Consider the following 17,089-nt stretch of genomic DNA (forward strand, 5'->3'; position numbering starts at 1 on the left):
CCCCCCATCTCCAGACCACCCCTTCCTCCATCTTGAGTAAAAACCAAGTCGAGGATATGCCCTGCCCTATGTGTTGGGCCAGTGACAACTTGAGACAGCCCCATGATCGTCATGGAGGCCATGAAGTCCTGAGCCAGAACACTAGAGGCAGCCTCAGCATGGACACTGAAATCACCCAGCACTATCGTTCTGGGCTCCTCCAACACCACAGCCGTGACGGCCTCTGCCAGCTCAGTCAGAGAAGTTGTCAGGCAGCAGGGTGGATGATACACCAGCAGTAACTCTAGCTTACTGTCTCCTCGGCCCGACACCAGGTACAGGCCCTCACAGCCAGCTCCAAGACAGAGTGGTTTCCTGGTGACAGCGATGGAAGTTCTGTAGACCACAGCAACTCCTCCCCCCCCGTCCCTGCAGCCTGTGCTGGTGCTGCAGCGAGTATCCAGGTGGGCAAAGCTGGGTCAGATCAACTCCTCCAAGGTCACCCACCCAGGTCTCGGTAATACGCACCAAATCGGCACCTTCATCCACAATCAAGTCATGGATGAGAGTGGTCTTACTATGTACTGATCAGGCGTTAACCAACAACACACGCAGGCCAGTGGGCACAGCAGATGAGCAATGAGGAACCCATCCATGAGAGGAGTGGCAGCAAGGAACAAGGCGCAGATAAAGCATCACTGCTTTATAACCTCAGCACAATTTGGTGGGTGGAGAAAAGTAGGAGACCCAGTTGGCATGCACATGCTGCAATTTATTGGTCTTCGTTGCAGTTGCAGCGTGCAATCTATGAAAGATACCACAAAGTCTTGGCTCTCATGTTTTCTTTTTCTTCTGCATCTAGGATTTCCCGGGGAAAGAGGACCTATGGGACCACATGGGCCAAAAGGGGACCAAGGAGACATTGGCCCACGAGGTATGCCTGGGCCCCATGGAATCCCAGGTATTATTTGCTCTGTTTTTAAAAAAATATATGGAAATGTGTCTGAATTTCTACCTTACCCTCATTCTGAGGAATCATTGGAGCACTGCTAGCCAATCTTCTTAGGCCTGTGGGCACATTTAGATTTTTGAGTGAGTCTATGGGCACCACACCATCGTCACCCCCTGAATCACCCCCCCAAAAAAAGCATAGAGAAAGTGCAGATGCACACACTTCACTTTTCCAAAGGATCTGGGTAAAAGGCCAGTAGAATCCATCTGAGCCTTGAAAAGCCCATAGAGCTGAAAAAGGAAGTGGGAAAGAGTGTCACTCTTCTAATTTCCTCCTTCAGCTCAATGCACTTTTCAAGGGAGAATAAGGTAGCCATCTTTACCACCTCATGACTAAATGGGCAGGCGGGGGGGACTCGGAGACTTCATGGATGCCAGGGGAAAACCTCAAGGGCACCATTGTGCCCATGGGCACCACATTGGCCACCCTGCTGTAGAAATATTAGTACTTTGACAACAAACTTCAGTATAAAACAGTGGTGGCGGGTGGCTCCATGTCAACAGGGCAGTGGGATCCGCTCTGCGTTTAAGTCTGAACTTTCATGAAACCTGTGTTAAGGCTCCACATTTACCCTCACCTTGAAACCAGTTCTCCTACCCTCTGTGGTGAGAGGGGAGACGTTTGTTTGCTTTCTGAGATCATTTTAAATATTTGGAAACTGTCAACACATCTCCCCTTTGATTGCCACCCTCCGACTATCTTTAGTCCAACGTCCATGGCGTGATGCAGAGCTGGAGCGACATCCTGCAAATGTTCAAAAGTGATTGAAATTTCAAAGTTTGGTGTTTGGATTTTGAGGCTGAAATTTGGCTGCCAAATCTGACATTTGACTTCCAGAATCAGAATTCGATATTTGAAATACACCTTTATTTTTTAGTAGCTGAGTGAACTGAGTAAACATTATTTATTATTATTCATTACTTTATTTATTACATTTATATCCCGCCCTTCCTCCCAGAAGGAGTCCATTATTACATCTGACTGCATGCTAAATGTCAGGAACAGTCAACTTTTGAGCACTACTATGGGATCTGTAAATGTGAAATATTGATGTTGACTATGAAGTACTGGGCAAATACGAACACACAGAGAATATCCAGATGTCATTCATTCAGCATCACATCTGCAGAGAAGAACAGGGGTGGGAGGGTTGTTTCATCTCCGTTATGAAGAGCCCCTCCTCATCCTAAAAGTGGCATAACAGGATAATAGTTTCTCCCCATTTGCTCAGCTATTTTAAAACTGAAACAAATTGCTGTTTGCCTTCTGTTTCATTCAGGGTAGTGACACTCCCTGTCCTGCCTGTTCCAGTGGGTCTCCACCTGAAAATGGGGGGCACAGGACGCTAGTCAAACCCTGCCTCTTTTTACTATAAAACCTGGTGGAAGCAGCTTTGAGTGCATTTTTTAAAATTCGCTTTAAAGAAATTTTGCAGCTGATTGGCAGATCAACCCGTTCCCCCTCCAGGTGTGGCCAATGGAAACACTTCGCTATAGGCGACTAGTGTGCTGCTCACAGCCTCAGAGTTTCATCATATATTGTTTTGGGTGGTTCCTCATCCTCCACTCCAGTTGCTTTCCTAGTTGGAAAAGCGATCAATATATTCTATAAACAAATAATAAGCAAACGGTGTGGGGCCCACATTTCCACGCAACGGTGGCTTGTGCCCACCTGTGTCTGGTGGGGCAGAAGGCAAGGAGCCCAAACATAAGGTAGAGCCGGAACCAACGGCAGGAGAGCCCACTCATTCTAGCTGTGTCTCCATCTTCCTCCTCCCTGCTGATTCCTACCCTGAGACCAAGGAGGCCACACCCTACATTGGGTGTAAGAAGGCAGGCAGGTGGGGGCTGGCTGAGGGCAAACTGAGACTGGCTGATGGAGCAGTGCCCCATTTGCCTGACCAGCCTCCACTGTTTCCAGGTGAGGGTTCCAGTTGTTCATTGGTTCCCAGCATTCTCTCCTTCCTGCAAATGGGACCCCATCTTGCTCTAACCTGCTAGCAAAAGTTTTCCCATTCTGGGTGGCACATCCAAGGGCCTCTGGATCAAGTGGAGGCAAAGGCAGTGTGGCATGGGCAATGAGCATCACTTCTTCAGCTTCTTGGCTGCCAATCAAAGTTCTTTTTCTGGCATTTAAGCAGCCAAAGTGGTGTTGTTATGGTTCTACGCCCTCCCCCTCCATTCCTCCTCCTCCCCCCTCCCTGTCCATGGCCCTCTGCCAACCAACAATTTGATAGGTGACCAGTTCCACAAAGCAAGGTCAGGTCACATTTTCTTTCACTCCCAGCCCAGCAGTTCCCTTTCAACCATGCGGTCAATTAAGTGCACATGTTTTCTGAGCCTGAGGGCTTGTGTGCGGCTGGCAGCAATCCACAAAACTATTTTAAATTGAGCTGTTGCATATATCCTGGTTTCAGTGGGTCTGTGATGGCCCGATCCCAATAAAAACCTTAATAATATTTTGCTGGATGTGAGCAAATGGGTCCATCCAGTGAGACTACCACTGTCAGTTCTGTTACCAGCAGCAGCAGTCAACCAGATATTTTTAGGACGCTTATAAGCTCTCTCTAAATGGTGGGAGGGGGAGTAGAGGCCAATAATCTACAAGCCACACTGGACACCTCCAAATTTTAGTCAAATTATTCCCACATAGTCTTTTTAAAAAGAGTAGCTAAGTCAGCTCTCATAAAAGATAAGAGGGATAAAAGGATAAGAGATAAGATACCCTTCCCCTGTAATTCAATTACGGCATTAGGCTGATGGTCATCATCCTTTGAGCTTTGGCCACTCAGGTGATGGTGTCCGCAGCATTTGCAAGGTGATGCTTTCCAGATATAGGCTGATCTGTTTGGGGATGAAGGGAAGAGGAAAAATGGAAAGGAAATGGGCTGACTTCAAGTCGATTCCGACTTATGGCGACCCTACGAATAGGGATTTCATGGTAAGCAGTATTCAGAGGGGGTTTACCATTGCCTCCCTCTGAGGCTGAGAGGCAGTGACTGGCCCAAGGTCACCCAGTGAGCTTCATGGCTGTGTGGGGATTCAAACCCTGGTCTCTCAGGTCATAGTCCAGCACCATAACCACTACACGACACTGGCTCTCATAAGGGAAGAGGAAGGGGGCACAAAAAGTTTTGAGGAGGGGGGTGTTTTTAAGAGAGGAAGGTGGCACCTCCTACCACCCTCCCTCTGCCTGGAGAAAAGGTGGACCGTCTGGTTTGACGCTCTCCCAGACTGTAAGCCAGTGACATGATAGTTCCTGATAGGCTCCCACCAGAGCCATTAAGTGTACGGAACAGCTGAATGCATTTATTATGCGTGTGTATATGTATGTGTTACGTGCCAATTCAAACCACATCTTTAATAACAACATCCATATCCACGGAATACAATTTCTTATCGGCAAAAACCTCTTGGAAGGCGAAGCCAAGGAGGCAAACTGGCTTGCAGGGGGGGGGGGGAAGTTGGCCTTGCAGGTGCTGAATAAAAAGATGGATACACAGTCTTTGAGGTGAGGGGATTTATAAGGGGCCAAACACAGCATCCTTCACCTGGGGGAGCTGCACACAGAGTGCATGCCCCAGTCATAAGAAGAGTCCTGCTAGATCAGACCAAGGTCTGTCTCGTCCAGGAGTGGGGAGTCTGCGACATGTAGGCTGAGTTCGACCTGGAGGGCCTGTCCATTTGGCCAAATTATTTCGGCCAAGCCACACCCACCTGTCAATCACCTGAATCCAGGTATGGGCATGTAAAAGGGCAGCTGGGCTAGGCCAAAAGGGGCTTGCAAAGCACCACCAATCAGCTGAGCATTGGCATTTCAAACACCAGTGCATGGTGCTTTTGAGGTCCTGATGATCAGCTGATTGGCAGGGCTTCCGAAGCACTGCATATTTGGCTTTTGAAGCAATGGGCTTGCAAAGAGCCCTGAAGTGGGCTTTGTAGTTCCAACAATCAGCTGATCATTGGCATTTAAAGTGGCATGTAGGCACATCACCTGATGCCACTGGGATGTCAGGTGATTGGCAGGTAGGCAGCCCCACCCACCTGTCAAATTTGGCCCGCTGGGTATAGACGAGGTAAGGATTTCCCCACCAGCCAGATCCAGATCTCCACCCCTGATCTAATCCACCAGACTATTCCCCGCAGGTGCCAGCCAGATGCTCAGATGGGTAGACCCAAAGGAGGACATGAGAGCAATAACTCTCTCCCACTGTTGCTCTGAATCGCAGTGTGACTTTTGCCCTCAGAGGCCGTGTACAGCCGTCATGATTAGTAGCTGTTAGTACATATTTACCTTGCATCCATAGCACCCGGAAGCAGACCAATCTTTTTTTGGATCTGCTCTGTACTTTTCCAATGAAATTTATTATTCTGCCCATTTGCTACCGGGCCAAGTTCAAGGTTCTAGTCTTGGCGTGCAAAGCCCTACACAGCTCGGGAGCAGGATACCTCAAAGACCGTCTCACCCCTTATATACCCAGCCGATCACTGCACTCTGCAGGTGAGGGCCTCCTGCAGATACCATCTTATCAGGAGGTCCGTTCTGCACAACATAGGAAATGGACCTTTAGTGTGGCAGCACCTACCCTGTGGAATTCCCTACCCTTAAATATTAGGCAGGCGCCATCTCTGCTATCTTTTCGGTGCCTGTTGAAGACCTTCCTCTTTCAACAAGCCTTTTAAGTTGAGACCTTATCCCAGTCTCCTTCTGTGTTGGAATTGCTTTTTAATATGTTCTTAAACCTTTTTAAAAATGTTTTTAATCTTAGACTATGTTTTGAAAGCTTTTTTTAAGAATTTTTTTTAAGGATGTTTTGTTTTAATGTGTTTTAAGTTTTGTTTTTATGATGTTTTAAAGTTTTTAGTGCTTTTGTTTGCCACCCTGGGCGGGATATAAATCAGATGATATAAATAAATAAATAAATAAATAAATAAATATTCTGGTCCACATCTGATCTGCTAAATCCAAAATGTTTCACCTTCATTGACTAATGGGGAATCTAAAAACAGCTGTAATTTTAATTAATTTATTTATTTATTATTTGTATCCTGCCCTTCCTCCCAGCAGGAGCCCAGGGCAGCAAAAAGCACCAAAAACACTTTAAAACATCAACATTTTCAAGCAAAGAAGTCTCTCCAGAATGGATTAAGTCTCTAATTTTTTTTTAATTTCTGCCCAAATTGGATGCAGATCGCAGGCACGGTTGCCTCTTCTCTAGGGACAAAGCCTGCCCAATTTCAGAATGTTAGGGGTAGCAGTTCCCCCAGAAGGGCAGACTTCACTATTTTAGAGTGGGGAAACCAAGTTTCAGGCTGAATGCCCACATAAAACCAGGGAAGGGACTGTGATCTTTCTCCCCTAGGTTTATGTGGGCATTCAGCTTGAAAACGGGGGCCCTGCGGGAGGTGCCCCTGGGTAAGAAACCTGCCAAATTTCAGACAAAGAAGGCTCAGGGGCTAGGTGATTTTACCTTTATTACAAGAAAATGGGAAAACTCGCTGTTTTTTCTCACTGACCGCATCCCTTCCTGAAAGAACCCTCCATGAAGAAGAGAGAGCTATGATTTTAATTGTTGTTAGGAAAGAAGAATTGGGCAAGAATGTGAAAACATGACCCAAATCACCCCAATTTGCTGATGCAGACCCTTAGCATTGTTCTCAAGTGACGCCTGGCGGGGGGAATGTAGACATGCCCAAACTTCCAACTTAAGCCTGGATAATTTGGGGGGATTTGTTATCTCTGCTTCAGTTCCCTTGCCTGTAAAATGGAGACATTAGTAAATTCGCTCACATCCTGTGAGTGTGAACTAGATATTGACTGCAAAGTGTTTTGCCCAGTGAGCAGTGACTGAAAACAGCCATCGCTTTGAAAGATGCACATCCTTGTGAATTGTTAGAAAGGGTCATATTCTGTCTGATCCCAGTCTAATCTGTCTTCAGGGGATGGAAGAAGAGATAAAACTTTCTGGAAATGAAAGGACCCTGCAGGCTGCCGACTGTGGTGCCAAGGCAAACAGAGACGGGCAGCGCCAAGAGGCCAAGATAAACTTTAATAGTAACAAGAGAGTCCAAATGCCTTGGCCCACAGCGCATTTCCCAGGCTGAAGGAGGAGATGTTGAACAGGCGGGGGGGGGGGGCTTGGGAAAGGAGATCATAGCCTAGATCAGCCTTCCTCAATCTGGTGCCCTCCAGATGTTTCAGACTATAACTCCCATCAGCCCCAGCACCATACAGCTGTTCTGGCTGGTGATGATGGGTGTTGTACTCCAAAACATCTGGGGGGCTCCAAATTGTTCCAGTCTTCCCTCGATGTTTATCTCAAATTTTGCCCTAGATGTTTGTCCTAGATGCTGTCTTAGATGTTGATCTCAAATTTTGGGTCAAATGCTTTGGGTCAAATGCTTATTTTTCATTTCCTGGGTTTATTTATTTATTTATTCAAATGTGACCAAATTTACTTCTCAAGTTTCTGTGCCGTGCTCACTGTCTGTGATGGATTTCTGTCCTTCCATGCCCTCGGAGGCAGATTGTGCTCCTAGAGAAGAGGTCTCCAAGCTTTCGGGACCTGGGGGAAACTTTGCAAAGCTGAGAAAATGTTGTGGACACCATTTGGGGGCCATGGCTCAGTGTTAGAGCTCATGTGTTGTAGTTTCTTACATGCCACAAAGTACCCATTTCACAACAGGAAGCTCAGCAATGATGTTCAGAAAAAGGCCCCCAAACACAGGCAACACAGCCAAATAAACAAAGCAACAACAACAACAAAGGCAAAACACACCCTAACCCAACAAACCAACTGAGCAGGCAACAGGCATACCTCTAATCAGTAGGGCTGTGTACAGACCCCCCCATCTGCCCTGTGGTTTCAGTCTGGGGGGGCATCAGACTGACCCACTCTGGATCAACTTGGGAACCACCCACCCCAGCTCAAACCCACTTCTGAATGAATCTGGGGATGCAAGGCTCATACATAATTGGGGGAGGACCCACATGGCATGTGTTTATCCTCCAGTCAGTGTCTGATCATCTGTGTTGAGCATTTGCACAGAGACCCCAGCTTGTTACATTCATGCTCACAGTGGAGGGGAGGCATGCCATGTCATGCATTTGTTCCGGCTAATGTATGAACTAAGGGGCAATGTTTGAACGGAAGACTCTAGGATCCAAATGGTATCTAATACAAAATAAAAAAATGTTAGGTGGTCATAGAGTTGTGTGCACGTTTTGTGTGCATCCATCCACTCACTACTAGGCATGGGGGAGAAATTTGATTTAGTTTGCATTTAAAGCCGAATCTATGAAATTTGCACTTTCTGGAGCAATACAAAACCCGAAAAACAGCCATCCTTCAAAATTCACATTTCTCTGAATTTTATGATGTAATTCTCCACCCAGTGTGTAGAAAATTCATTATAGCAACAGAAATTACTTGCAAAAATATGAGCATTAGTCAAAACTGCATTCCAAAATGTGTTTAGTAGGAGACATTCACACTAAAATGCCGAAGAGTTTTCATGAGGATTTTTTTTTTTTTTTAATTGCAAACTGCTGCAGAAATGTGGAGAACTGAATTTAGGAGTGGAAAAGCGAGAGATGAGAGGACCACAGTGGACGGATCTTTCCATCCTTCGTCACTGCGTACTGTTTCTTCAGGAGGTCATTACCTCCCATTTTAAATTTTGCTCTGTGTCCTGAGAGCCAGTGCAGTGTGACGCTTCCCATATCACAGCAAGGCAAAATAATCAAAGTTCAAATTCCTGGTCAGCCACACAGCTTGCTGGTTGACCTTTAGCCAGTAACCTACCTACCTCACAGGGTTGTTGTAAAGGGAATCCCCTCATTAGGCTGGTCTAAAATGGACCGATCTGAGGAGAAATATTTTTCCTTATTCAACTATCTATGGGAAGATCTCATAGACAGTTCCCAGACCTGAATTGTTTCCTGTCCCACTAAACTACCAGGCAAAGTTCAAGGTTCTAGTTTTGGTGTACAAAGCCCTATACAGCTTGGGCCCAGGATACCTGAAAAACCATTCTATCCCTTATATACCCAGTCGATCACTGCACTTTGCAGGTGAGGGCCTCCTGCAGATACCAACTTATCGGGAGGTCCATTCCACACAACAGAGGAAACGGACCTTTAGTGATGTGGCACCTACCCTGTGGAATTCCCTTCCCTTAAATATTAGGCAGGCGCCATCTCTGTTATCTTTTTGGTGCCTTTTAAAGACTTCCCTCTTTCAACAAGCCATTTAAGTTGACACCTATCCCAGTCTGCATCTGTTTTGGAATTGCTTTTTAATATATATTTTTTAAAAAACAATATGTTTTTAACCCTTTTTAAAAGATATTTTTAAAGATTTTTTTTTAAAAAAATTAAGAATTGTTTTGGTGTATTTTAAGGTCTGTTTTTATTATGTTTTGGTGTGTCTTTAGCACTTTTGTTTGCCCTGGGCTCCTGCTGGGAGGAAGGGCGGGATATAAATCAAATAATAAATAAATAAATGTCAATGGTTACGAACAAGAATGTTTCTTTGGGTTAATAGATTCCATTGAAAGAGGCAGCATGACATCTTAATGGGGTCAGCGAAAGCAGCATTTGCACAGAGGTGATGTTAGGTCTGAGAGTCACACATCCAAGTATATCACTCTCAAGATATTGCATCACTTGACAATAATAGGGATGGATGAAACTGTCAATTTTGGTTTCCCTCAGTTTGATTAAGTTTGGTTTTTCCAATTCTAAATTCATTTTCTCCACATTTCCACATCAGTTTGTGAAATTTTTTTTTTTTAAAAAAAGTCCTCATGACCATTTCTTAGACTTCCATGCAAACTTCTTCTAAGATACAGATTTTTGTATGTAATTTTCCCTTATATGCATTTTTGCAAATCAATTTCCCCTAATATAATGCACTTTATAATGTTATTTTAATGTTATATGTATGTGTTTTATGCACACTTTCCCCTAATAGATGCATTTTTATAAACATTGGTTGTAGAACTGCACTGCAAATTTCAGTGAAGTGCAAATTTCGAAGGATAGCTGTGTTTTCGCTCTCATATTGTTTTAGAAAGTGCAAATTTGATAAATTTGACTTCAAATGCAAACTGAATCAAGTTTCTCCTCCATTCCCAGTAGTGAGTGGATTGATGCACACAGAACATGTCCACAACCCTATAACCACCAGTGCATGAAAGGGGAGTCTCACTCTGTCTCCCCTCCACCATGGCAGACTAGAGAACTACTTTGCACAATTAATAGAATCTTAGAATTGTAGAGTTGGAAGGGGCCTATAAGGCCATCAAGTCCAACCCTCTGCTCACTGCAGGAATCCAACTTAAAGCGTCCTGGATATGTGGCTTCCAACTGTCTCTTGAATGCCTCCAGTGTTGGAGAGCCCAGCACCTCCCTAGGTAACTGTTTCTATTGTCGTATGGCTCTGTTAGAGAGTTTTTCCTGCTGTTCAGTCGAAATCTGGCTTCCTGTCACTTGAGCCCATTATTCTGTGTCCTGCACTCTGGAATGATCGAGGAGTGATCCCGTCCATCCTCTGTGTGGCAACCTTTCATGTACTTGAAGAGTGCTATCATATCTCCCCTTAGTCTTCTCTTCTCCAGGCTAAACATGCCCAGTTCTTTCAGTCTCTCCTCATAGGGCTTTGTTTCCAGTCCCCTGATCATCCTTGTTGCCCTTCTTTGAACCTGTTCCAATTTGTCTGCATCCTTCTTGAAGTGCGGAGACCGGAACTGGATGCAGTATTCAAGATGAGGCCTAACCAGTGCTGAATAGAGGGGAACTAATACTTCATGTGATTTGGAAACTATACTTTTGTTAATGCAGCCTAAAACACCATTTACTTTTTTTTGCAGCCACATCACACTGTTCACTCATATTCAGCTTGTGATCAACTACAATTCCAAGATCCTTCTCGCATGTCATATTACTGAGCCAAGTATCCCCCATCTTATAACTGTCATTTGGTTTCTTTTTCCTAGGTGTAAAACTTTGCACATATCCCTGTTAAATGTCATTCTGTTGTTTTCAGCCCAGTGCTCCAGCCTATCAAGAATGCTTTGAATTTTGTTTGTCTTCCAAAGTATTAGCTATCCCTCCCAATTTTGTATCATCTGCAAATTTGCATCTCCACATCCAAGTAATGAAAAGGTTGAAGAGCACTGGGCCCAGGACCGAGCCCTGTAGTACCCCACTCATTACTTCCACCCAGTTCGAACCATTGATAAGCACTCTTTGAGTACGATTCTGTAGCCAACTGTGGATCCATCTGATAGTTGTTCCATTCAGCCCACATTTAGATATCTTGCTAATCAGAAAATCATGGGGCACTTTGTCAGAAGCTTTGCTGAAGTCAAGATATGTCCACAGGATTCTAGGGAGGTTAACCAATCAAAAAACCCAGAAAAGATTAGTCTGACAGGATTTGTTCTTGATAAATCCATGTTGGCTTCTAGTAATCTCTGCATTGTTTTCAAGGTGCTTACAGTTTGACTGCTTTATAATCTGCTCCAGAATTTTCCCAGGGATTGATGTCAGGCTGACTGGTTCTTAGTTCCCAAGTTCCTCCTTTTTGCCCTTTTTGAAGATGGGGACAACATGAGCCCTCCTCCAGTTATCCGGCACTTCACCCGCCCGCCACGATTTTGCAAAGATAATAGACAGTGGTTCTGAGAATTCTTGAGCCAGTTCCTTCAATGCTCTAGGATGCAGTTCATCGGGCCCTGCCAATTTAAACTTGAATCACTTTGTTGATTAGGTATTCCTTGACCATTTATCTATCAGTTTCAAGCTGTATTCCCGCCCCTTCAACTTCACATTTCTCAGGAGAGTTTTAAACCCTCTTTTGGGAGAAGACTACCTTTTTTGTCATCTGTTATCATTTTGCCATCCTCACTGAGTAGCTGTGCCACCGTTTCTTTTCTCTGGACATACCTGAAGAAAGCTTTTTTGTTGCTTTTAGCATCTCTCACTAACCTCAGCTCATTCTCAGCTTTAGCCTTCCTGACACCATCCCTGCAATTACGTGATACCTGCCTGTTCTCTTCCTTTGTGGCCCGGCCTTCCTTCTACTTCCTGTATGTGTCCTTTTTTGTTGTCAGATCATCTCTAAGCTTTCTGTGAAACCACATTGGCTTCTTCTGCTCTCTTCCCCCTTTTTTCTTTGATGGAATTGTTTGCCATTGTGCCTTTAGCATTTCCTCTTTTAGAAACTCCCACCCATCCTTTTCTCATTAGGGTGCTTGCCACGGAACCTACATTACTATTGTTTTGAGTTTATTAAAATCAGCTTTCCTGAAGTCCAGGTTACACGTATGGCTACTGTCAGCTTGTGCTTCCTTTAAAATCAAGAACTCTAGTGTAACATGGTCACTTTCCCCCAGAGTTCCTGTCACTGCCACTTCATCCACCAAGTCATCTCTGTTGGTTATAATTAAGTCAGGGATAGTTGATCCTCTAGCTACTTCCTCCACTTTCTGTAGGAGAAAGGTATCTCCACAAAAGTCAGGAATTTTTTGGAGGGGCCGTGTTTGGCAGAATTTGTCTCCCAACAGATATTGAAGTAATTGAAGCCCCTCATTACTACTACATCATTCATTCATTGGAGATCACTCGTGGACGAGTAAGATTGTCTTCCAAGATAAGGTCTTTAACGGTGAGTCCGTAAGTGACTGTGGAGGCCAATTCTGGATCCACACAGCCTCCCACAGTGAGGACATAGATTGCCAGATGGAAGTACACATTTCAAATTATGGTTGTATTTCTTAAGTTCAGTTCTTAATTAAATGCCCCAAATGCCCCGAAGGGAAGCATGAAAGCGGGACCTGTGAGCAAAACCAACTCTCCCCATGTGTGATTCCTAGCAACTAATATTCAGAGTCATACTGTCTCCGACAGTGGAGGTAGAACACTGCCATCATGGCTAGTACCTGATCCTCCGTGAATTTGTCAAATTCCCTTTTAATCCAAATTGGTAGCCATTTATTTATTTATTTAGTGTTTGAACCTCTTGGTGCCATCGTCCACCCCAGGAGCATCAACATGTCTTCAGGCAGCTTTCTCCAAGATGCAAGATGCCATATCCCTACAATATGCAATCACGGGGCAAAGTCAAACTACCTGAGACAGAGATATGGAAATAAGCATTTGCTCATATTAATTTGGCATCCACCAGCAGGAAATAACATACAGAGTTGACAAGCTTCAAGTACCCCACACAGTTCCTGAGCAATATCCCATTTGAACCCTTATGACGGTTCGTTTGTGGCACATAATCCATCACCGCCCTTCCTCTGATATCACTTTTCTGTTTTCAGGTGACCGAGGATCAAAGGGTGAGAAAGGGGACAAAGGAGAACGAGGCGGAGAACCAGGTAAAGCAGGGTTTTGATTCTCCTCAGTGGGTTGCCACCTTTTGTTTTTGCCAGTGCTCCTCTGCCTTTAACTGCTATGGGAGAAGAAGTCATTGAGAAGGCAAGCCTTTCCCATCCATGCTAGGCAAAGGGGCAGGTGTGGTTGCTATTAAGGGCATAGGAGCCTGTTAAGCGGTGAAGTGCCTGGGTTTTTATTTTTGATGCAAACAGACACAGGAGAGGGGCGCAACGTATGGCTTAGCATAATATTGTTAATATGGGTCTTAAGGTGGGCGGGGGGAGATTAATTCCATTCAGGGAATGGACATGTTCCGGAATGTTAAACTCCAGAATTCCTCAGGTACATATATAGCATGCATGCTACCAATGTGTTTGGCACCAGGGTGTTGACCGACAGCAGGAGTTCCTGAAGAATTAGTGCAGTTCAATGCTTCCCCTTCATAAAGATTACAAATCCTATGCTTCAGTGCAATATCCAACAATATGCGTGCACAACAGTTACCCAGCATTTTGGCATGAAATCATGAGATTTGTTGCCCTTAGTATTGTTAACTAAGGACAGAATATGGAGAAACCGACTGGTTCCCCATCAGAAAGGGTGTGAGACAGGGGTGTATTTTATCACTCTATTTATTTAATCTATATCATACATATCATACAGAAAGCAGGACTGGACCAATATGAAGGAGGTGTGAAAATTGGAGGGAGAAATATCAATTAAGATATGCAGACAATACCATACTCTTAGCAGAAACCAGTAATGATTTGAAACGAATGCTGATGAAAGTTAAAGAGGAAAGCACAAAAGCAGGACTACGGCTGAATGTCAAAAAGACTAAAGTAATGACAACAGAAGATTTATGCAACTTTACAGTTGACAATGAGGACATGCAACTTGTCAAAGATTATCAATACCTTGGCACAGTCATTAACCAAAATGGAGACAATAGTCAAGAAATCAGAAGGAGGCTAAGACTGGGGAGGGCAGCTGTGAGAGAACTAGAAAAGGTCCTCAAATGCAAAGATGTATCACTGAACACTAAAGTCAGGATCATTCAGACCATGGTATTCCCAATCCCTATATATGGATGTGAAAGTTGGACAGTGAAGAAAGCGGATAAGAGAAAAATCAACTCATTTGAAATGTGGTGTTGGAGGAGAGCTTTGCGCATACCATGGACTGCGAAAAAGACAAATAATTGGGTGTTAGAACAAATTAAACCAGAACTGACGGTGCGCGAATTAAACACACAGACACACACACAAACTACAATCCGTTCAACTAATTCCTGGCACTGACAACAGGAATATCAAGACTGCCACTGACAACAGGAATAGTAAACAACAAACAGAAAATGGAGGGGGATCAATTTATTTATTTATTTATTAAATTTCTATACCGCCCCATAGCCGAAGCTGTCTGGGCGGTGCACAACATTCAAACATAAAATACAATAGGTCACATATAAACAAATTTAAAACTTTTTAAAAAACTTTAAAATTATAAAATACCCAGAAGAATCAAGACAGTTTTCAACACATACTAAAATGCTAAAATGCCTGGGAAAAGAGGAAAGTTTTAACCTGGTGCCGAAATGATAGTAATGTTGGCACCAGGCATACCTCATCAGGGAGATTGTTCCATAATTCGGGGGCCACCACTGAGAAGGCCCTTTTTCTTGTTGTCACCCTCCGAGCTTCCCTATGAGTAGGTACCCGGAGGAGGGTCTTCGATGTAGAGCATACTGTACGGGTGGGTTCATATCGGGGGAGGCGTTCCACCAGGTGTTGTGGTCCCGCGCCATATAAGGCTTTATAGGTTAAAACCAGCACTTTGAACCTGGCCCGGAAACATATAGGCAGCCAATGCAAGCGAGCCAGGATCTGTGTTATATGATCGGAATGCCTAGTCCCTGTTATCAATCTGGCCGCTGCATTTTGTACAAGCTGCAGTTTCCAGACCGTCTTCAAAGGCAGCCCCACGTAGAGCGCATTGCAGTAATCTAACTTCGAGGTTACCAGAGCATGGACAACCGAAGCGAGATTCTCTCTATCCAGATAGGGGTGTAGCTGGGCCACCAACCGAAGTTGGTAAAAAGCATTCCGTGCCACCGAGGCTACCTGAGCCTCAAGTGACAGGGATGGTTCTAAAAGAACTCCCAAGCTACGAACCTGCTCCTTCAGGGGGAGTGCAACCCCATCCAGAACAGGTTGAACATCCACCATCCGGTCAGGAGAAGCACCCACTAACAGTACCTCAGTCTTGTCTGGATTGAGCCTCAGTTTATTAGCTTTCATCCAGTCCATTGTCGCAGTCAGGCATCGGTTCAGCATATCGACAGCCTCACCTGAGAAAGATGAAAAGGAGAAGTAGAGTTGCGTGTCATCAGCATATTGATGGCAGTGCACCCCAAAACTCCTGATGACCGCACCCAGTGGCTTCATATAGGTATTAAAAAGCATGGGGGACAGAACTGACCCCTGCGGAACCCTATATTGGAGAGCCCAGGGTGCCGAGCAATGTTCGCCAAGCACTACCTTCTGGAGACGGCCCGCCAAGTAGGAGCGGAACCACTGCCAGGCAGTACCGCCAACTCCCAAATCAGCGAGTCTCCCCAAAAGGATACCATGGTCGATGGTATCAAAAGCCGCTGAGAGATCAAGGAGAATCAACAGAGTCACACTCCCCCTGTCTCTCTCCCGACAAAGGTCATCATACAGGGCGACCAAGGCTGTCTCTGTGCCAAAACCTGGCCTGAAACCCAACTGAAATGGATCTAGATAATCGGTTTCATCCAAGAGTGTCTGGAGCTGGCCAGCAACCACTCGTTCCAGGACCTTGCCCAGGAATGGGACATTTGCTACCGGCCTGTAATTATCAAGATTTTCTGGGTCCAGGGACGGTTTCTTCAGAAGTGGTCTTACTACCGCCTCCTTCAGGCAGCCAGGGACCACTCCCTCTCGCAATGAGGCATTAATCACTTCCCTGGCCCAGCCGGCTGTTCCAATCCTACTAGCTGTTATTAGCCACGAGGGGCAAGGATCCAGCCCAGAAGTGGTTGCACGCACCACTCCAAGCACCTTGTCAACGTCCTCAAGCTGTACCAACTGAAACTCATCCAACGAATCAGGACAAGGCCGTGCTCTGGATACCTCATTCGATTCAACTGCTACAACATTGGAGTCCAAGTCCCGGCGGATGCAAAGGATTTTTTCCTGGAAGTGCCTAGCAAATTCATTGCAGCGGGCCTCAGATGACTCGACCATGTCTCTAGGGCCAGAGTGTAATAGCCGCCGGACAATTTTAAAAAGCTCAGCTGGACGGCAGATAGATGATTTAATAGTGGCAGCAAAATATTGTTTTTTTGCTGCCCTCACTGCTCCTAAGTACAACTTAGTATAGGCACTTACCAGTGCATAATTGCATCCATCAGGAGTTCGCCTCCATCTGCACTCCAGCCGTCTCCTATCCTGTTTCATCGCTCTCAGCTCCAGAGTATACCATGGAGCTGCATGAGCTCTACACAGGAGAGGGCGAGCAGGAGCGATCCTGTCAACCGCCCGGGTCTTTTCTGTATTCTACAGTTCAACCAGGGTTTTGACAGGAGCACCAGTCCTATCAGCCGGAAAACTCCCCAGAGCCCTTTGAAAATCACTAGGAACCATTAGCCTCTGGGGGCGGACCATCTTAATAGATCCCCCACCCTTA

The 17,089-nt window shown here is 45.2% G+C and overlaps 1 protein-coding gene across 1 annotated transcript in view; it reads left to right on the top strand.

The window, feature by feature from the left end:
* Positions 1 to 17,089, top strand: part of SCARA5 (scavenger receptor class A member 5) — a 123,967-nt gene that overhangs the window by 95,546 nt on the left and 11,332 nt on the right. The window contains 2 exon segments of the mRNA XM_061626142.1: positions 842 to 940; positions 13,324 to 13,380. Coding sequence (XP_061482126.1) covers positions 842 to 940; positions 13,324 to 13,380 — 156 coding nt within the window.

This window comes from Rhineura floridana, chromosome 4 (genome assembly GCF_030035675.1).
Source record: "Rhineura floridana isolate rRhiFlo1 chromosome 4, rRhiFlo1.hap2, whole genome shotgun sequence".
Lineage (NCBI taxonomy): Eukaryota > Metazoa > Chordata > Lepidosauria > Squamata > Rhineuridae > Rhineura > Rhineura floridana.